Source organism: Canis lupus, chromosome 24 (genome assembly GCF_011100685.1).
Source record: "Canis lupus familiaris isolate Mischka breed German Shepherd chromosome 24, alternate assembly UU_Cfam_GSD_1.0, whole genome shotgun sequence".
Classification (NCBI taxonomy): domain Eukaryota; kingdom Metazoa; phylum Chordata; class Mammalia; order Carnivora; family Canidae; genus Canis; species Canis lupus.
In genome coordinates, this window is record NC_049245.1 from 5,918,764 (window position 1) to 5,940,805 (window position 22,042).

Here is a 22,042-nt window from a genome sequence, read left to right on the forward strand (position 1 = left end):
GGTTTTCACAAAGAAAGAAATATCTAGGGATCCCTGGGTGGCGCAGCGGTTTGGCACCTGCCTTTGGCCCAGGGCACGATCCTGGAGACCCGGGATCGAATCCCACGTCAGGCTCCCGGTGCATGGAGCCTGCTTCTCCCTCTGCCTAGGTCTCTGCCTCTCTCTCTCTCTCTCTCTCTCTCTCTCTCTCTCTCCCTCTGTGACTATCATAAATAAATAAAAAAAATTAAAAAAAAAAAAAGAAAGAAATATCTATGTGTCCCTATTTAGTACTGTACTCTCCTGGGGATGTTATTTGTGGAGTGTGTGTGTGTGTGTGTGTGTGTGCACGTGTGTGCGCATGTATCATTTGGGGCCCATGATTCATTTAGAAATGACCATCACAGTTCACCGACCCTGACCATTACAGGCTCTCATGCCCACTTTTGCCTCCATGGACCCCTCGTATTGGGTGGAGAGACACATGTTAGTCTACCCTCAGCCCCAAGATGGAAACATACTTAGCCTCTAAAGCCAGTGCAAACACTCCAGCTGCCTCGGGGGCAGCTGCAGATGTCCCAGAATGCCTCAGGGTGCAGTTGCCATACAAATCTGTGGTTGCCTGGAAGGGAAGATGTTCAATAATGAGTGAATAAGTCACTCCACTCTCAATCCCAAAACAATAGGAAGCAGAGAATTATCTGTTTCTTTCATTTAAACTCTGCCTTGTTTTGAAAAAAGAGAAAAACGAAGGTAATGATAAGCTTAGCATCCATCTTTCTACCTTGCCATAAATTTTATTTGAGCTTCTTAGTAGCCCATGCAAAAAGGAACAATCAATTATAGTGCTCACAAGATAAAAACAAGTCAATTAATTGTTCAGAGGAACATATTTGTAGTTATTCCAGAGACTAGAGAGACATTTATTTCCTGGGTCCTGACAGGAAAACCAATAGGTGGAAAGTGACAAGTCAATAGTATCACCAGGTCAAGACAGCGGTGAGTACTATTGCACTGGGATTGGTTTGGAATACCCACCATTGCATCATATTTTTTCCCTTCGCAAAGACAAGGCTGGCGTTCCCAAAAAGGGAAGAATAAACACGCTCAGCCAAAGTTTGCCTAGAAAAGCAGGCCATTAAAAACAATGTTTCTCTATATCTCATGGAGAGATACTCGGGCTCAGGGAGCCAAGGTAACATCTGTGTCCCTTTTAGGTAAAGGGATCTCTTGGCTCACACGAGAGCCAGGCCAGCTTGCCAAGGCAGAGTCCAGGCAGGAATCTGGGACTGGAGCACAGGTTGGTAATGATGATTGTGTGCTGACTTCCTGTCCTCCCCCGGGAAGCCCCAGCTGAGGTGGGTGGCCAATCAAGATGAAGCTCAGTAGGACTATCAGCCACCTACCAAATCCCAGGCTTGGAGGTCTGAGGAAAAGGTGATATGTGAGTGAAATACCCAGAGAGAAGAAGAGATCCAAAAAGGTTCCTTATGGTCTCCAGATGCATATTTTAAAGGGGCTTGGAAAATTCACCATGTTATCAAGCTGTCCAGGAAGGAAAAGCTACTCAGAAAAACACAATAAATAATCGAAGTCTGGGATTCTTAACCTTTTTGTTTTCTCAATTATGAACATATTTTAAAACAAGATGAAAACTACCATTCTTACCTTGAAAAAATACAGGTGTGTGTGCCCAGAGGGCTTATGGCCCTAGAAAAGTCCATCTAGGGATGCTATTTTTTTTTTAACTATAGTGAATGCATGGGCTCTTGGCTCAGATGGCGCGATGGTGTGATGCCCCAGTTCTTAATATTAGCTGTCTTTATAAGCGGTGTGCTGGGGCAAGTTTTTGATCATCAGAGTTCATCACTATTTGCAATGCAAAACAATAAACAAGAAAGACAATCTATGGAAAATGAGTTGCAAAGGGATCACAGTCCTTGCTCCCAACCTGCACATTGCATGGCTCTACCTTATAACAAAGCATTATCAGGCCTGGAAGACAGTGGATCTCTGGAACCTCAAAACAGGTGCTGATTCTTGGAGGGCAGGAGAGGAGAGCCCCTTCCTCCCGTGACGTCACCGGTGGTGGCGCATGATGTCACCCAGTGCCTGTGCATGATGTCACGCAGCGCAGGAACACTCCACCGCATCACCAAGGGCGGGGTGGGGGGACCGCACTCACCACGCCGGCCTCGGGGTTCCTCTTCCTCCCGTTGCTGAAGGTGGAGGCCAAGGTGGAGGAGCAGCTCTCGTCGTAGAGGGCGGTCCTGCCATCGTTGATGGCCGAGTTGATGGAGATGGTCCACATGCTGGAGGCGTAGCCGTCACAGTTGCAGTCGTCGTAGCTGCCACCGTCCCCAGAGGCCCACACGTAGATGCTGCCTTTGCCGCCGCGGCCCTGGGGGGGGGGACGGGAGAGAGCTGGAGGCCCTGCGCCGCTGCCCCGAGGGCCACACCCCGCCCGCGGGGCCCCAGGAGTCTCCTGCTTGTGTCTGGGAGGATTCAATATACGAAGTTACCAGAATGTATTATTTGAGCTGGGGGTAACACAGTAAGAAAAGCTAGCAGAATCACCTTAAAATTAATAAGCAAACTGCTTTTAAAAAGCTTTGGAGGTAGTACATCCTCATGTAAGAAATCAAAGTATACGGAACGGAAAATTAAAGAAAAACCCTTCTTACTCGTAATCATTATTGCCCAATTCTTGTTCCTCCTTTCAGACATTTTTCAGCGAGAATGTAAGTGTACATACATGTTTATACTTAGCTTTATAGGATGTAAAAGATACTTAGATATGTCTTTAGTTTTTTATATATAGTTACATACCTTTTGTATGTATAGTTACATACATATGTAGATAATTCAAGTTTAAAATACACGTTTTACTTCAAAATATACAAATCAAGCAAATCATATGTATATATGTGCACAGGTGTACACACGCATTTACCTGACTGGATTATGCTAGACTTCTTTTTTGGGAGAGGGAGGGGCAGAAGAAGGAGGTGGGGAGAATCCCAAGCAGGCCTGACTCTCAGGGCAGAGCCCACCAGGACTTGATCTCAGGACCCTGAGATCATGACTTGAGCCGAAATCAAGAGTCAGACTCTTTTTTTTTTTTTTTATTTATGATAGTCACAGAGAGAGAAAGAGAGAGAGGCAGAGACATAGGCAGAGGGAGAAGCAGGCTCCATGCACCGGGAGCCCGATGTGGGATTCGATCCCGGGTCTCCAGGATCGCGCCCTGGGCCAAAGGCAGGCGCCAAACCACTGCGCCACCCAGGGATCCCGAGAGTCAGACTCTTAACTGACTAAGCCACCCCGGCAGCCCTAGAATTCTTTTAAACACTATGTTATATGACATTTTAACCAGCTTTCTGAAACCAGGACAGAGAGGGAAGTGTGTCATCCTTACAGCTTGGTGCCGGGGATCGCACTCTCCAACAGACTCAGATTTGGGCTCAGTGTCAAGAAGTGGCACCCAATGAAAGTGAAAGAAGTGTGAATCAGGGTAAATGCGTGAAGCCACCAAATGTGGAATTTCCCCTGACTCAATCCACAGTTGGGCTGCTAGTGAGACAAAGCAACTTTTGCTAAATTAAGGAATCAGCACCAGAAGCGTTGTCACCATGGAGTCAGGTGTGTGGGAGGTGATTTGGACTCCAGGATTCTCCGTATTCATGCCCTTTCTACAATATGACTTTGCAGTCCTGCCCACCAAGAGGAAGGGTCTATTTTCCACCCCTTAAGTCTGGCTTCCTGTCTTTGGTTTGTCCAAGAGAAAGTGATAGAAAGTAGTGCTGCTGTCAGGCCCAAGCATAGGTCTCAAGGAGCTCTGTATCTGTTCTCTCTGTTCTGTTGCACCATGGGGCAAACCTGAGTTGGCCTTCTGGCTGATGAGAGACGTAGCCCAGTCACATTCACTGCCCTAGCTGACAGTCGAGAGCCAGCAGACGTGTGAAGGAAGGCGCCCCAGACCAGCCAATCTGTAGTTCACCCTCCAGCTGACCAGAGATGCATGAGCGAGACCAGGTGGGAAGAGCTGAGGCTGCCCCAGATTGGCAGAACAACCCAGCTGACCCAGAGACCCATGATCAGGGTGTAAATGGTGGTTATTTTAAATTACTGAGTTTTAGGGCATGTAGCCTAGCTCATGGATACACAAGGATACTGGGATTCCTAGGAATATTAAGCTTTGTTTTCCTTTTTTTTTTTATTTTTTTTTTATTTATTTAGGATAGTCACACACACACACAGAGAGAGAGAGGCAGAGACACAGGCAGAGGGAGAAGCAGGCTCCATGCACCGAGAGCCCGACGTGGGATTCGATCCCGAGTCTCCAGGATCGCGCCCTGGGCCAAAGGCAGGCGCCAAACCGCTGCGCCACCCAGGGATCCCAAGCTTTGTTTTCCAAAGAGATGTGTGTATGTGCGTTTATATGAGGTAGTAATAGTTACATCCATGCTTCTAATGACTGGATATCAGCATCAAATAGTCTGGGGACAGATGCTTGGGAAAAGAGCATGTATAGAGAACTGAGAGCTCTGCCTCTCATCACCATATGGGATTGGCTGTTTTGGCATGCCTCATTTTCCTGTTAAAATGATGCCCCAAGGTCCAGTTCTGCTTCCAGCTTCTACTGAACAGGAGCTGGGCAAAAACCGCAACCAAACAACTATGAGTCATATTCCAACAATAATCAGTTGAAGAATGCAATGGAAGAAACTAAGACGATAATCAGAAAAAGCATTACCATGGCACTCATTGTATGCCAGGGACTGCTCTAAGTACTTTACATATAACTGCAGGTTAATCCTTAAAGCAATCTGACATGCAGCACCATTTTGTTAGCCACATGAAGGGTAAAATACTTAGAAACTCAAGAAACTAAAAAAAGAAAAAAAAGAGCTAAGAACTAAATAAGACTTTGAAATTCTATGGAGGGACACAGATGAAGACCCAATGGACAGACACATTGACCGAAAGGAAGATTTAACCCATTATGTTCTTATATAGAAAGAAAGCATCACAGAGATGTCCATTGTCCCCAAGTTAACTTACAAATTCAACATCCCAATAAATACACTGTATCAATCAAAGTTCTGTCAGGCAAGTATTGCCATACTGGACAGTTCCAGAGAGGAATTTTTATCCAGAGAACAGGTGGTAAAGGAGAACCGAAGACCAGCTGGGGTATGGGAGGCTCACCCAGAGACACAGGAGCAGATGGTGCAGGAGTCTGCACCCCTCAGGGGAGCTGGGCCCTCAAGGGTGGGCTGTCTGCTGGCACCCTCCCACCACGTGTTTAGTAGCACATGCTCACATAATAGAATGGCAGTCGGACTCGCCGCACCTTTACATTGGAATGCCCTTCTCTCCCTTCTACTTTTTTAAGAAGGCAAGTGCATTTAGACAAAGTAAAATACATGGTGCAGCTCCACTTTGAATTCTGTCTTTGAATCAGGGGTTTCCTGGGGGTTTAGTGGGAGTTTAGTGTCTCTCGAAAGTTTTCATGTAATGAGTTTTTCACCTAGGGTGACCTGGTGCTCCAGGGTGTGTGGGGCACTGTTGGAGACATTTTTGGTGCTCATGACTAGCATCTAGCAGGAAGTTTCATATGCATGTACTACCTAATGGCAAAGGGCAGTGAGTTGGACCTTGCTGGTTTTAAGGGCATAGCCTAAAGCAGCCTCTCACAAGCCCCAAATTTATTTATTATTATTACTTAATAAATTTGACATCACATTTTATAAACTTAAGATGTACAGCGTATTACTTTGATACAGTTATATGTTGTAATATGACTGCCATTGAAGCAATATTGATCACATTCCATCATTCGAGTGCAATATTATTATCTATATCCACTATACTGTGTGTGCATTGGATCTCTGTGGCTTCTTTACTACTTGTTACAAGTTTGTACCCTTAAACACCATGAGTCTCAGCCCCCATTCCATCCCCTGGTTACCACCATTGTACTCTGTTTTTTGTTTTTGTTTTAAGTCTTTGATCCATTTTAAGTTAATTTTTGTGAATAGTGTGGGATAATGGTCCAGTTTCATTGTTTAGCATGTGTTTCTTCAGTTTTCCTGGGACCATTTATTGAAGAAATTATCTTTCCATTAGGTGTTCTTGGCTTCCTGGTTGAATATCAGTTGACCTTATATGCTAGAATTTAATTCTGTGTTCTTTATTCTGATTGGTCTATGTGTCTATTTTTGTTTTTATACTGTTTTTATTAATATGTCTGTGTAGTATTCTTTCTTTAAAATCAAGAAGTGTGATATCTCTAGGTTTGTTCTTTCTTCTCAGGATTGCCTAGGTTATTCAAGGCTTTTGTGTTTCCAGACAATTTTTAGGATTCTTTCTTTCTTTCTTTTTTTTTTTTAAGATTTTATTTATTTATTCATAGAGACAGAGAGAGAGAGAGAGAGGCAGAGACACAGGCAGAGGGAGAAGCAGGCTCCATGCAGAGAGCCCGACGTGGGACTCGATCCAGGGTCTCCAGAATCACACCCTGGGCTGCAGGCAGCGCTAAACTGCTGCGCCACCAGGGCTGCCCTTTAGGATTATTTCTTTGGTATTTTGATGGGGTTGCATTGAATCTGTAGATGATTTTGGGTAGTATGGCCATATTAACAATATTTATTCTTCTGATCCACAAACATCAGATGCTTTTCCATTTGTGTCTTCAATTTCTTTGCACAAAGTCTTATAGCATACATTGTATAGATCTTTCACTTCCTTAAGTTTATTCCTAAGTATTTTATTGTTTTTGATGCTATTTGACTGGGGTAGTTTTCTTTATTTCTCTTTCCAGCAATTTGTTTTAGTGTGAAGGAGTGCCACTGATTTCTGTAAGTTGATTTTCTAACCTGTTACTTGACTGAAATTATTGATTAATTCCAGAAGTTTGATTGACTCTTTGGGATTTTCTCTATATAAGATCATATCATCATCAAATAACAAAAATTTTACTTCTTTCTTCTTAATTTGGATGCTTTTTATTTCTTTGTCTTACCCCATTGCTGTAGCTAAGGTTTCCAGTACTATATTGAATAGGCAACTTTACCTTGTTCCTGGTCTCAGAGGAAACCCTTTCAAATTGTCTCCATTGAATATAATGTTAGCTGTAGTTTTGTTGTATATTGCCTTTATTATGTTGAGATATGTTCCTTCTATATCCAATCTATTAAGGATCTTTATCATGAAATGATACTGTATTTTGTCGAATGCCTTTTCAGTTATCTATTTAGATATCATTTGGGTTTTATCTTTCATTTTATTGATGTGATGAGTTATATTTATTGATTTGCATATATTGAACCACTCTTGCATCTCAAGGGTAAATCCCACTTGATCATGGTGTGTAATGCTTTTCATGTATTCTTGAATTCAATTTGTTAATATTTTGTTGTGAATACTTGCATCTATATTCATCAGGGATATTGGTTTATAGTTTTCTTTTCTTGTGGTATCCTTATCTGGTTTTGCTATCAAGGTAATGCTGGCTTCATAGAATGAATTTGGAGATGTTTCCTCTTCTCAAAATTTTGGAAGACTTTGAGGAAGATTGGTGCTAATTACTCCTTAACTGTTTGGTGGGATTAACCAGTGAAGCCATCTGGCCCTGAACTTTTCCATGTTGGGAATTTTTAAAATTATTGACTCAATCTCTTGATTCATTATTGATCTGTTCAGATTTTCTGTTTCTTCCTGATTCATTGTAGGAGTGTTGTGTGTTACTATAAATGTATCCATTTGTTCCAGGTTATATAATTTGTTAGCATATAACTATTTGTAGTAGTCTTTTGCAATTTTCCATATTTCTGTGGTATTCATTGTTATTGCTCCTGTTTCACTTCAAATTTTGAGTCTTCTCTTTTTTTTCTTAGTCTAGCTAAAGAATTAGTCTAGCTGTTAAACTTGTTTATCTTTTCAAAATACCAGTTTTTAGTTCTGTTGATACTTCCTATTTTTTTCTGATCTTTATTTCATTTATTTTTGCTCTTATTTTTACTATATCCTTTCTTCTGCTATCTTTGGGCTTGACTAGTTCCTTTTTTTTCTAGTTCCTTGAGGTATATAGTTAGGTTGTTTGAGATTTTTCTTATTCTTAATATATGTGTTTATTGCTATAAGCTTTCCTCTTAGAACTGCTTTTGCTGCAGCACACAAAATTTGAGATGATGGATTTTCATTTTAATATGTTTCAAGATAATTTTCCTTTTGATTTTTTCTTTGACCCATTATTATTATTTTTTTTAGAAACATGCTGTTTAGTTTCCACATACTTGAATCTACTCACTTTCCTCTGGTTGACTTCTAATTTTGTGTCATTGTGGTCAGAGAAGATAGTTGATATGATTTCAGTCTCTTCAATTTGCTAAGATTAGTTCTGTGGCCTATAATATCATCGATCCTGGAGAATGTTCATACGCACTTAAGAATGTGCATTCTGTTGCTGGATGGAAAGTTTCTATATATGTCTGTTGGGTCCATTTGTTTAAGGTGTGTTCAAGTTCAATCTTTCCTTATTAATTTTCTGTCTGCACAATCACTCTGTTGCTGATAGTGAGATATTGAAGTCCCCCTACTGTTATTGTATTGTTGTATATTTCTTCCTTAAGATTTGTTAGTATTTGTATAATACATTTTGGTGCTCAGATATTGGGAGTGTATGTATTTATAATTGTATATCTTCTTGATATACAGAGGGTCCCGACTTATGATGGATTGGCTTAGTTTTTCAACTTTATGATGGTACAAAAATTATACTCATTCAGTAGAAACCATGCTTTGAATTTTCAGAGTTTTTTTAAAGATTTTATTTATTTATTCATGAGAGACAGAGAGAGAGAGAGAGAGAGAGGCAGAGACACAGGCAGAGGGAGAAGCCGTCTCCATGCAGGGAGCCTGACTCAGGACTCGATCCCAGGTCTCCAGGATCATGCCCTGGGCTGAAGGTGGCGCTAAACTGCTGAGCCACCTGGGCTGCCTGAATTTTCAGTTTTTAATCTTTTCCCAGCCTAGTGATAATGCAGTATGGTACTGTCTCATGAAGGTAAGCAGCAGAAGCAGCAGCAAGCTGCAGTTCCCAATAGCAATGTGATCAGGAAGGTAAACAATTGATACACTTAAAACCATTCTGTACCCATATAATCATTTTGTTATTCACTTTCAGGACAGTATTCAATAAATTACCTGAGATATTCAACTCTATTATAAAATAGGCTTTGTGTTAGATGATTTTGTCCAACCGTAGGTTAATACAAGTGTTGTAAGCACATTTAAGGTAGGCTATGCTATTATGTTTGGTAGGTTAGATGCATTAAATGCATTTTTAACTTATATTTTTAACTTGTGATGGGTTTATCAGGCTGTAGCCATTGTAAGTGGTGGAAGATCTGTATTGATTCCTTTATCATAATTATATAATGACCTGTTTTGTCTCTTTTACCAATTTTGGCTTGAAATTTATTTTGTCTGGTGTAAATGTGTCTACACCCACTTTCTTCTGGCTACCATTTCTTGGAGTATCATCCTCTGCCCCTTCACTTTTGAGTCTATGTTTGTGTTTGAAGCTGAGAAGAGTCTCCCAAAGGCAGCACACAGTTGGGTCTTTGTTTTAATTCATCCACTCTGTTCCTTTTGATTGGTGAGTTCAATCCACTTATATTTAAGGTGATTATTGATATATGAAGACTTACTATTGCCATTTTATCTTTTGTTTTCAGATTGGTTTGTATCTCCATTGTTTCTTTTTCTTGGTTTATTTACTTTTTAGGTTGGTGGTTTTCTATGACAATTTGTTCAGTCTCACCGCCTTTTTAAATGTTTTATCTTTGCTCTAGATTTTGTTCTGTAGTTCCCATGAGGTTTGTATAAAATATCTCATAGATAAAATAGTCCTTTTTTCTGATAGCAAATTACCTTCATTTGACTATACAGGTTCTGGCATTTTCTTCCCCCCTTTTATGCTTTTGTTGTCACAAATTAGCTCTTTTTATGCTGTGAGTTTATTGCCAAATTGTAGTAGCGATATTTATTTTTAATGCTTTTCTCTTATAAACTTATACTATAATCATTTAACACCCTATTCTAAAATAGGATTATAATTTTGACTCTATAATTTTCTCTATCACTTTAGTAAAAATTTGGGGTATTTTTTCTTTTCATTTTAGGTAGAGGAGCTTCTTTCAACATTTTTTTGTAAGGCAGGTCCAGTGGTGGTAAACTGCCTCAGCTTTTGTTTGCTTTTCTCCTTTATATCTGAAGGGTCACTTTGCAGGATAGAGTATTCTCAGCTGGAAATTTTTATCTTTCAATACTTTAAATATGACATTTCACTCTCTCCTGGCCTGTAGAGTTTCTGTTGAAGAAATCTGCTGATAATCCAATGAGGGTTCCTCTGCAGGTAACATTTTTTTCCCTCCTGGATGACATTAGGAGTCTTTATCATCAATTTTTGACAGCTTCATGATAATGTGTCTTGAAAAGGGTCTTCCAGCATTCAGATAGTAAGGTGACCTATTAGCTTTGTGGACTTATTTGCTTTGTCTGGTTCTTTCCTTAGGTTTGGGAAGCTTTCAGCTATTGTTTCTTTAAATAATCCTCTGCCCCCCTCTCCTTCTCTCCTGCTGTACCCATTATTTTTATGTTGGTCTGCCTAGTGGAGTCTGATAGCTCTTGCAGGGTTTCTTCTTAAAAATCTTAGTTCTCTTTCTTCCACTTGAATCATTTCTAGATTTCTATTTTCTAGCTCGCCTATTCTCTTTTCCATCTGATCTGCTCTATCTCCTATACTTTTTAATGCATTCTTCATCTTATGTGCTGAGTTCTTCACCTCTGGAATTTCAATCTTTTTGGCCAACCACTCCTTCAGTTCATTAATTTTATTCCTGAGCTCATTAAATTGCTTTTCTGAGTCTTCTTGGAGATTGCTGAGTTTCTTCATAACAGCTACTTTGAGTTCTCTATCAGTTAGCTCCTAATTGGTGACTTGGAGACTGGCTGCTTGGAGACCATCATTGTCTTTTGGTGATACCGTATTACTGTGATTTGTCGTGGTGTTTGACATGTACCTCTGCTGGTGCCTTTGAAGTACTGAATATCTTTGTTATATAGGTAAATTTTGTTCACTTTGAGTTTAACAATTCAACAGGTTGTGATGTAGAGGCCATTCTTTTGTTTTCCAGCAGGTGGCAACATAGCACAATTTTGTTTTGTTTTGTTTCCTCTTTTTTTAAGCACTTTATGGCTGTATTGGGAACATACATGTTCCACCCTCCACCTGCTCTTCTGGAGGGGTCATTGAGACTGTCAGAGTTACTTGGGCATGGGCACAGGTGTCATTACCAGTGCTGAGGTTGCCAAGGTTGCTGGTGCACTGGCCAGGTGTCCTGGGATCATAGGTGCTGCTGCTGCTGCCCAGGGTTACTGGGGATACCACTGTCTCTGGAGCCACAGCCACTGCCAGGGTTGCTGGGGTTACAGGCACCACTGCTGCTGTTCCCCCGGTTCTGCTGCAGCTCTCTTGTTTTTGCCTCAGCCACAAGGTCCAATCCACCCACCTTCAGATACACAGATGTAGGATTCTTTCTCTCTGGAGTCCTGGTGTGCTATGCAAAGAACCCCTACTGGGTTATGGATTCCCTACTTGTAAATTAAGGGGAGAAACAAAGGAAATGATTCACACTGCCATTATGCTGACATTACCCCCTCACCCCTAATTTCTTAAAAGTTCATGTAGATTTTGTATTTCGTCCATAATATAAAAATAATGTCACAAATTGCTTACTGTCAGCTATAGTAAAGCTCTGGCCAGACACTGGTGATGTGGCTCTGTGTGCCCCCACCCAGCATGTCACCTGCTGGTGACAGGAGATGAGAATCCCACTTTGAGAAGTATGGAGCCCAAGCGAGTTAGTCCTTCCTGCTGATCAAAGCATAGTGATCTGGGTGAATGACCAGACTAGGCCCTGATCCACTGGTATTACCTCCCTGGAGATACTAGGGAGACAATAGCTTGCCTCTTCCTAAACACTCAGTTATACTAATTTTTTTTTCTCCACTCATCTTGACATTTTAATACAACATTGACATACTTTTAAAAAAATTTATTGCATTTTTTATTGCAAAAATTGTATTTATTGTAGAATAATTGAAATATAGACCCTGAAGAGGAAAATAAAAATCCTTTATAATATTCCATGAATAGAAAATCCCTGGTGATATGTTGTGGGTTCCTGCCAGTTTAATATATAAATGCAAAGTATAAAGACAGGTTTAAGAATGAAATTAGGATCATAAAATATACCCACTTTTGTGGCCCTGCTTCAAATGTATTTTCACTATTATATTATTAACATTTCCTGATGTAATTAAATATTCCTCTACACTATAATTTTTATTAGTCTTATTAAATAGCCATTACATAATTTATTTACTCCTTTTCTTAGACATATGTGGAAGGCTGTTTCTAAGTTTTAAAGTTCTGTGATGAACATCATTTTAAAATATGTGTCTTTGTATTTCTGTTTATTTCCTTAAGCAGAATTTCTTTCCTTTTTTTTTTTTTTTGTTTTGAAGATTTTATTTATTTATTTATTTATTTATTTATTTATTTATTTATTTGAGAGAGAGTAAGTATGAGCGGAAGGAGGGACATAATGGGGAGGGAGAGGGAGAGGCACTGAGTGTGGAGCCTGATGCGGGTCTCAATCTCATGATCCCAAGAATCAAATGCTCAACTAACTGAGCCACCCAGGCACTCCAGGCAGAAATTTCTAAAATGGGGAATTTAGAGCAAAAGGAATGAATGTTTGAAGATTCTTGATCCATATTGCTATACTACTGCTCAAAGCTTGTTAATAATTTATTTTTTTACCAGTAGTGTGTAAGAATTCCACAATCAGCCTCTGTAGGTCAAGGTTTAGAATCATACATTTAAAAAACTAGTTTGCCAATTCAGTGGGCCAAAATGGAACCTTGTTATTTTGCGTTATATATTTTTCCATGACCAGTTGAGTTGATCTTTTTGCATCCTTATTGCTCATTTTTTTTGTTGCTTTATGAACAGCCCAGCAAAGCCCCAAGCCCCAAAGATAATATCCTTTGCCTATGTTTTTCTTTCATTTCTTTTATTGATTTGTTAGAGCTCTTTCTAAATTAAGGACCTTAGCCAAATTCCTGTCATTTGTATTACATATATATTTACCCAATCTTTTCTTTTATATATTGCATTTTGACTTGCAGAAGATTTCCCACTACATTGCATAAATCTATTATTTTTTGCAAATACATATTTTAACTACCACATAAAACAATGTATTGATTTACAAATATTGCCTTTCTGCACAATTTCACTCAAACTACTCACAAACACCTTTGACATTTGTGTTGTCCTCACTAGGTGACTGGTTACCTTTTCAGTCACTTAGCGTTTTTCTGGGCTCACTGTGGTGGTCACTGGTGCTATGTGTCATATTTCTAGCTGTCCACAGTTTGGGTCCATGATCCCTTCATGGTTGGGTGGGGTCTCACAAACCATTTTAATCAATGAATTCTGAGTGGGAGTGGTGGATCATAGTGTGATTTCTAGGCTGAACCATTTACTAGTCAGTGACAGATGCTGCAGAACACCCCCCCCCCCACCTCCATCTGCACAAGGACTAGCAATGTCCCAGATGTAATCTATGTTCTCTGAGAGATTGTGACAAGCAGAGCTCCCTACTGACCAGGTGAGGTGCAGCTGAAAGAGAAATAAACTTTTGTGGTTTGAAGCTTCTGAACTTTGGGGGGCTTTTTGTTATCATGGCATAACATAGCCTCTCCTAACTGATACAGTTCATCACCTTGGCTACCATCTGTGTTATATCAGATTTGCCTTAAAAAAAAGTCTCTGTGTAGTGCAGTCCCTGGAATTTTCAAGTAGCCATCTGTATAATATTAGAGCAGCTGCTGTTTTCATTTTTCCTGAAATGTGTATTCTTACTCTTGACAACTTATCCACCTACTGAATTGCTTTTTATTTTTAAGGATGAATAAAAACCTTTTAATCTGAATAATGTTAAGCACAATAAAAATGAAGTGAATACTGTAATGAATCCCCATGGGTCCATTGCTGAGCTTTAACAATGACCAGACTTGCAAAAATTTTGAAAGATTTTATGTAGTAATATTTATTACTCAGTTTTGGTAAATATTTTCCCTTTGCTTTTATGCTTAGAAAGTCCCTCTCTGTCACAATTACAGTGATTGAATTATATTTTGATACAGTTATTTAATATTTTCATTATTTGTCACTACTATTCTTTTCTGTACTCAGTGTTGGAAGTGGTGGGGAGTTCACAAAGCTCCTTAAATGGGGACAGCAGGGGAATGGATCCTCCTATAAGAAGCTAGGCTTACTTTCAGAGAGCTAATTGCTCTGCCTACGGGAGAAAGGGGCTGGTCCCAGTCTATGTTCCTTCAAAACCAGTTGCTGAGACAAGGACCAGGGAGCAGTAGGTAATTTGGGGAGATCTGATCTCAGGAAGCATACGTTTGGGACAGAAGAACATGAAAAGCCAATCAAGTGTGAGCTGATGAGCAGGTTTCCCCTGTGGGAGCTGGGGTTGATCCCTCTGGAGAACCCCTGTGAACGTCCCACCAGGACAATGCAGCTGGGAGGTTGCTCCTGGGGCATCAATTCCTCACAGTCTGGGGCCAGGCTCACACTGGGGAGCACACTTCCGTGGTGCCTTGCAGGGCCTCAAGCAGAGGAGCAGTGAGAAGCTGGCTGGCTGGTGGGCAGGACGCCACGGCTGGCTGGAGCTGTGCGCTGCAGCTGTGCCAATGCAGCCCAGTCACCAGGATCACAGCATCTGCCTCGTGTCCCAAGTTCCACAGGAGTTCAAGAGCATGCTGGGGGTGTCCCAATCTCCAGAAAAGCCACACAGAGGATGGTACGGTTGCCCTTGGCTTCTGTTTAAATCTTTCACTGAAGGCAAACCACATTTAGTGGCACCTACTATAGTTGCCTCTAATTACTACCTGTTTTGCCGTGTATACACGTTGGAGGAAAGACTCTTATGCAATCCTGTCTCATTTCTAGCAGGATCCAAACACACCATGATTAGCCTTTCTGATATTATGGTAGTTGGTGAAGGGTTTTCATTCATGTCAATCCCTTAAACTGATTGGGATTTTCATGGGGTTTGGGTAAGTCACCACTGCCAGTTAGGCCACAGGGCGAGCAGCCAAGTGTCAAAGTTTGCCTGGGACTGGGGAGTTCCTTGGAGGTGGACTTTCAGTGCTCACAATGGGAAACCAAGATGGTTGGCCATCCCACCTAAGGCTGGCCAGCACTTAAGACGGATCACTCCAAAGTCACCAATTTCTTTATTACAAGTGAAAGGAGGGACTGTAACTGCAATAATTGTTTCAGAGACTGGATCGCAGAATCCACACTTTGGTAGCTCCTGCTCCATTGTGAACCTCTGCTTGGTTTCAGAGCATAAGTCAGGGCTCATGGGGTGTTCCTGAGAGCTCCTTGGCAGGAGGTATCCACTGCCTGCCAGAGGCCCCGGCACTTACTGCCACTGGATCAGACCCACTGCTCCGGTTAAATTTCAGCAGGCTGTACCAGAGCTTCGCTTCACCAATACCCAATTCATCACTCTCTCCCTGTCAGCCCTCCGCCACTCTTGCCCACATGGTGCCTTTGAGGCCACTGTTTTGCGAGTGATCCTTCTTTAGTACATTCCAGCCCAAAGATCTGGGATCTGTGCCTCTGCCCTTCTCAGTCCCCCAGGGACTGCCTGATAAACAATCAATGCTCTGTCTCACCTGTGCCTCCGAGGATTTTTCTGTAGCCTTGTCTTTAAATATTCCTGAGATATTCCTTTCAGTAGCATCCCCAAGCCATGATTAATAAGAGGTTGGGGTATAGCCATCAGAGCCAGCCACAGACGACCAGGGTTGCCCTGGGTAGCTGCACTTTCTCAAGATGTGGAAGGAAGTTCATGAATCAACTGTCACTTTCAAGGCCCTCTAGTGTTGCCTGATTTCTCTCTTCTGGTTGTCAGGGCAACATGAGACGCTGTGGTCCCACAACTTCTGGGCTCTGTTACTCCATTAGTCTCTGCAACAGCTGCATCTTTCTGACCAACAAATACTGGTCCTTTATGAGCCAGCCAGTGAAGACCCTAAGCCTAAGACTGGGTTTCATCAAACTGCACTCTGGAGATTGTAGCAGGTGGAAGTGGGTGCAAGCCCACATCCCTTGGACCTTCCATGTGCTGGGGATTTCCAAATGCCACCACAGTCCTCTCTTTGTAGAAGGGGTTTCTCCCAAGAGTCTGTTCTGCACGCCTGCCCCTGGGAAGTGCTGCGGCATTTCCGTAGACACTGACTTTTACCCCAGCTCCCTTGCTACCAGGAGGGATAACTCCAGTGCGTGTTCTGTATAGTTTTCCAGTTTCCCAGTGGGATTAAGCTCTAGTTGTTCACAGTGGTAGTGGCTTGATAACGCACCCCCTTCACTGGCCCCTTTCACTACTGGTATTCCCTCCCAAAGCAAATGCCTGAACTTAATCCTTGTCTCAGGACAAGGATTTTACAGGATCCCAAACTAAGAAAGAAATCAGTTATTGGATATCTCACAATTCAGTGGTCTATGACTGTCACCTACTTTCCATATAAAATGTGAACAATGTTTTTATTGTATGGTCAGCAGTAGACTATAAAGAGGAAAAAACAAATAAAGGGAAAAAAGATTCCTTCCCTCTTTTCTCCTCTGCTTCTTGCTGGTTCCCTTAAGTATTCACTGAAAAAATGAATATGCAAACTCAAATCTGCAAGGAGCCAGGTAGGTGATATTTGTGTGCGAAATAGAAGTCAATTAGGAGTGATGGGGTTTGGGGAAAACAGCACATCCCCCAAAAGGTCCCTCAGCCTCCTTTTCCTTTATCATTGCTATGTTGGCCAAACAAAACTGACTTAGCATGATGCTAAAATTCAAAGACAAGCGTAAGACCTACCCTTGTGTACTAGGTAATTATCTGACTCCTTCGTTTAGGTGGACACTACCTTTCCAAAATGGACTTTCCTTTAGAGCTGATCAGATAACTGAGAGGAGATCTTTGCTCAAGTATAATACATCATCATGCACGAGACTCTATGATTCTGTCTAAAAAAAAATGTCACCTTGAAACAAGAAAAGAACCATTCCCATAGCTTGGGGGAAAGTCGAATGAGAAATCATGTATTTTTCATCATACTCACTTCACTTTCTAAAATATTTACATGCTGTCATCTAAAGACAAGTCATAACAATTTTTCTCTTTAAGTTTTGGCACAGTTGGCATGCTTTCCAGAACAATCACACTTGAAAGGGCCTTTCTAGTTGCAGCAGGGCAGGCTACAGATGGAAGAGAGAAATACTCAGACTTCAGATGTGGGGAACAGTTCAGAAGTCCATGGAAAATGACAGGAGCCACTCGGGAATGTGCTGCATTGAATGCCATGTGCTTTGTAAATTCAGACAGAGGGCAGATGTCACCTATATGTCTCTCTTTTGGTGTTGGGTGTCAAAAACCCTTCTGAGTGGAAATCCATGTCTGCTGGGGAAGGAAGACATCTGCCAAGTGTTCCCCAGGGTACTTGTCACCTGGTCTTGGGCTTGGATGCGCAACAATTTCTCTCCAGCCACACAGTGGCTGTTTGCCAATAAGCAAACAAACAATAAGCAAACAACCTGTTTGTGTGTCAAATGTTTCATCTTAAAAACTCTTAAGGGTTGAGGCACTGAAATGTGGTGGTACCACTACCTCCTACCCCTCCCCATGCCCCCAGTCCTGTCAGATCCCATGGGGATCTCCACACACTCAGTGGCCAGTCCTGCAGTCATGTTCGATGCAGAATATTTGTCTGGTCCCAGCCTGTATGAGATCCTGCCTGAATCCATCCCATTGCCCTTGCCCCTCCTCATGCATCCTTACAAGAAACCCCATCAGTTGAGCTACCTGGGCTTCTGTTCCTACAGCTCAGAGACAAACCAGAGTATCTGGCTTAGTCATCAATGCCTTCAGTGGTTAACACCTGGATGGGGATGTGCAGTGCCATTACTTCCAGAAAACGAGTCACTTCTACTGACCTTTTCTAGTCACTGGGGGATTTTTAAAACCACATTGTTCTGTGGTCTTAGTATTTTAGGATTATGAGATACATATTCTAGAAACATTTAGAGTGGCACCTCTCAAACTTGAGTGTGACCCTGTTAAAACGCAGCTCTGATACATCAGGTGGGTTGGTGGGTGGGGCTGAGGGTCTGAATTTCTCACCAATTTGCAGGTGGGCCAGTGGCCACACTTTGAGAACCACTGACGTGGACTATTTTAACGAAGAAGAAAGTAAGGCATGGAGAAACCAAGTGACTAGTCCGAAGGTCAACAGGGGACAGGATTGAGGTGAGAACTTGGGTATCCCAGCTGTCAAGCTCAGCTCTCTAACTTGTTCATGTCAATTCTTTAAAAAAATCCCTGCAACAGAGGCATCCCCCTTTCATGAAACACTGGCTGTCTAGTGAAGCTATGTGGAGATGGGAACAGGCTAGCAGAAGAGCCTGTGGTTCTGAGTGATGATTCCATCATCACTTGCTCCAGGTGCCTCCCTGCATGTGGAGACCACGACAGCCATGACTGGAAGAGAAATCATGGTAGCAAAGACACAAAGGCCTGGATCAACCTGGCTGTGTTCTAAGAAAACTTTATTTGCAAAGATAGCTAGTACATTGGGTCTGGCCTGTGGGCCAAGGTTGGCTGATACCTGCTCTGAGGGATGGTACTTTATTATTTTAAGTTTGTATTATTTATTTGACAGAGAGAGAGAGAGAGAGCAAGCAAGCACAAGCAAGAGGGGTGGCAGGTGGAGGGAAAGGGAGAAGGATACTCCCTGCTGACCAGGGAGCCCCACACAGGGCTTGATCCCAGGACCCTGGGATCATGACCTGAGCCAAAGGCAGATGCTTAATGGACTGAGCCACCCAGGCACCCCTAAGAGGTGGCAGTTTGTTTGACTTACTCTTTACTATTGTTTAGGACCTAGACTCTGTCAATTTTTGTCCAATGAGATGGTTTAATCCATGAAGACTAGGCATTGTGGAAGTAAGAAACAATTTGAGGATCCCAAAGTTAAATTTCTTACACCTAAATTTAACTGAATCAGACAAAACTCATTTTATGAATTCTTTTACAAATTTTATACTTCCTAGTATTCAAAGATTTGGATTCAATAGGAATACAAAAAAGGACATGGGAACAAAAGCTAAGGACTGATTTTAGAGGCCATGGTTGGTGAAGAGAGGGGAGAAAATGAGATAGCAGAAAATTCAGCCCCTAAACCCCTACATTGTTAGACACAAACTTAGTTCTGAGCTTCCTGGCAGCCAAGGGAAAGAGTGAACCTCAGTGGGCTAATGTCTTACTTAGAGTAGGTTCACTAGAAGCAGAGTCCAAGTTAGGGACTTGGGCCCAGCAGATGTGTTGAGAATGAGCACTCAGGGGACATCAGTCAATGAGGGAGTGGAAGGAATCCCAAAACGATATGTTCTCAAGTAAAGTCAAGCCTTGGCCTGATTCACTGTGGGTTCTGGAGCATAAATTATAGCTCAGAGTGGTCCCTATTTGGGGCAAGCAGGCTGGCCTCTTCCACCCCCAACTCAGGCATTTGTTGTAGGCTGCCCCCCGAGTGTGTGTGTGGGCATAACCATCTGATGAAAGTCTCCCATCAGCCAGGGCAGTTCTCCAGGGAAGGGAGTCATCAGCATCTGAGAGTTCCCCACCCCCCACCTGAAGCTTGATAAAGGAGATGGAGGTGGGCATCACTGATATTCACTACAGTTACAGATTTTTATGTGACTTTTAATCTTTCAACCATTAAATTTCTTTTTTTTTATTGAAGTCTGATTTGCCAACATATAACACCAGGTGTCACCCATCAAATTTCATTCACGTATTAATTTCACAACTACATATTGAACAGCTGATCTATCATGTTTTTAAGTGCTAGGCCAGTTTTTAAGGATAGCTGGTGTGGAAAACACATGTTTTCTGACCTCAGGAAATGTGTAGAAAAAGTTGCCTTCACTAGTATCAAAAAGCTAAGTGTTGGTGAAAACGTGGAAAAAGACGAACCCCTGTGCATTGTTGGTGGGAATGCAAATTGGTGCAGCCACTGTGGAAAACAGTATGGGGGTTCCTTAAAAAATTAGAAACAGAACTACCATATGACTCCCAAATCCCACTTCTGGGATAATCGGAAGGAAATGAAATTATCTTCTTGAGATATCTGCACCCCCATGTTCACTGCAGCATTATTCACAGTAGCCAAGACATGGAAACAACTGAAGTGTCCCAGCAACGCATGAATGCATAAAGGTATACATATATACATATACCTCCCCCCCACCACACACAGTAGAATATTATTCAGCCATAAAAAGAAGGAAATCCTGCTATTTATGACAACATGGATGGACCTAGAGGGCATTATGGTAAGTGAAATAAGCCAAAGAAAGACAAATACTTCATGGTATGGTATCACTTATATGTGGACTTTAAAAAAGAGTCAGACTCATAGAAACTGAGAGGGGCGGGGGCTGAGGGGTGAAGAGGACTGGGGATGCCATGCGTAGGTCAAAGGGTATAAGCTTCCAGTTATAAGATGAGTAAGTTGTGGGATTTAACAGTGAAAGCAGTAAATAAAACAAAACACAATGTTAGCATTTTGTAACACTTTAAAATAACAACAACAAAAAAAACAGCCTCCAGTTGTCCACTCTTTCTTCAATATTTTTATTTTTCTAAGCTGTTGAGTTTGGGGTGTTTCGTACACATACCTACTTTAGTGATATAAATGTGTAAGTAGTAAGTTCATGTATATTTCACACAGATTGTAAATAACTCAAACATAAACAGAACAGATGTATTTTGCAGCTCATTTATAACAGTGCTAGTTTAGATATCCAAATATGGCTATAACCATTTCATCCATTTGAAATTGGTTAAAATCCAAGAAGCAAACTTTCTAAAAATTCCTAAAATGTGCTTCCAAAGGTCCATCTACTAAACCTCACATACTTGTCTTTCCCTTACTTAGGATCTGGTTATTCTTACTCTACACACCATTGTAATCTTGGGACCTGTGATTCCCATGTCTATGGCTCATGCCCTGATGGAAAGGGCATCACTATCACTTGAAGACAAGACGAAATAAGACAAAATGACTAAGTACTCTGGGCGGTTGGTGTTGTGGCACCAATGGTGAGTAGTTAGGCAATCATAAGAGCACTCGAAGACACAACTGTTTGGCAATTCAAGCCTGGAGCCTTCCATCTGAGGCCCAGGACTCTTGGGAGCTGAGACCAGCCATCCCCACTCTGCCCTGAGTTCTTCACCCACACAGACTACAAGCCTACTAAAACACTGTGCTTTATGCCACAAAGTTTTGGGGAGATTGGTTAAGTGTCCATAATGACCTAGGTAAACACCACATCTTCCCGCAGAACTTCCCAGGGCCCAACACTGGCCTATTTATGTCATTTACACCTTACAATGATCCCAGGAGAAATCTGATTATCACCATCTTACAGGCAAAAAACAGTGGCATAGGGAGGTAAGTCATTTGCGGATACACCCAGACATTGAGTGCCCTGTGGGACCTGAACTCAGAAGGCTCTGATCACGGGGCCTGGCTCATGTCTTGTCAGAGATGACCTCTGCCCTGAGACTGTAGGGAGGGAACTTATTTCCTTACATGGGCTGATGACCCAGCTGGCCTCCCTTCGGACACTCTGCCTTGGTCTCTTTTACTTGGCCCCATCCATTTCTGGGCTAATATCAGGGATGGGCAGCCTAGAAAATCGTGGCTCACACTCCTGCCATGAGAGCACAGGGGAGCCGCAACCCTGCTGCTGCCTCTGGACCCCCCACCCTGCTGTACCCAGACCCCACTGCCTGGGGGGTGCTCCCAGCTGACGTGTGGCACAGTGGCAATGCCAGCACAGGCCCCCAGG

At 42.0% G+C, this 22,042-nt stretch overlaps 1 protein-coding gene across 1 annotated transcript in view; it reads right to left on the reverse strand.

Moving 5' to 3' along the window:
- Window positions 1-22,042, reverse strand: part of PCSK2 (proprotein convertase subtilisin/kexin type 2) — a 258,591-nt gene that overhangs the window by 19,784 nt on the left and 216,765 nt on the right. Inside the window, exons 9-10 of the mRNA XM_038571554.1 lie at window positions 2,165-2,380; window positions 501-601 (exon numbers count right to left, since the gene is read on the reverse strand). Of these exons, the coding sequence (XP_038427482.1) occupies window positions 501-601; window positions 2,165-2,380 (317 nt within the window). The remainder of the gene's footprint in view (window positions 1-500; window positions 602-2,164; window positions 2,381-22,042) is intronic.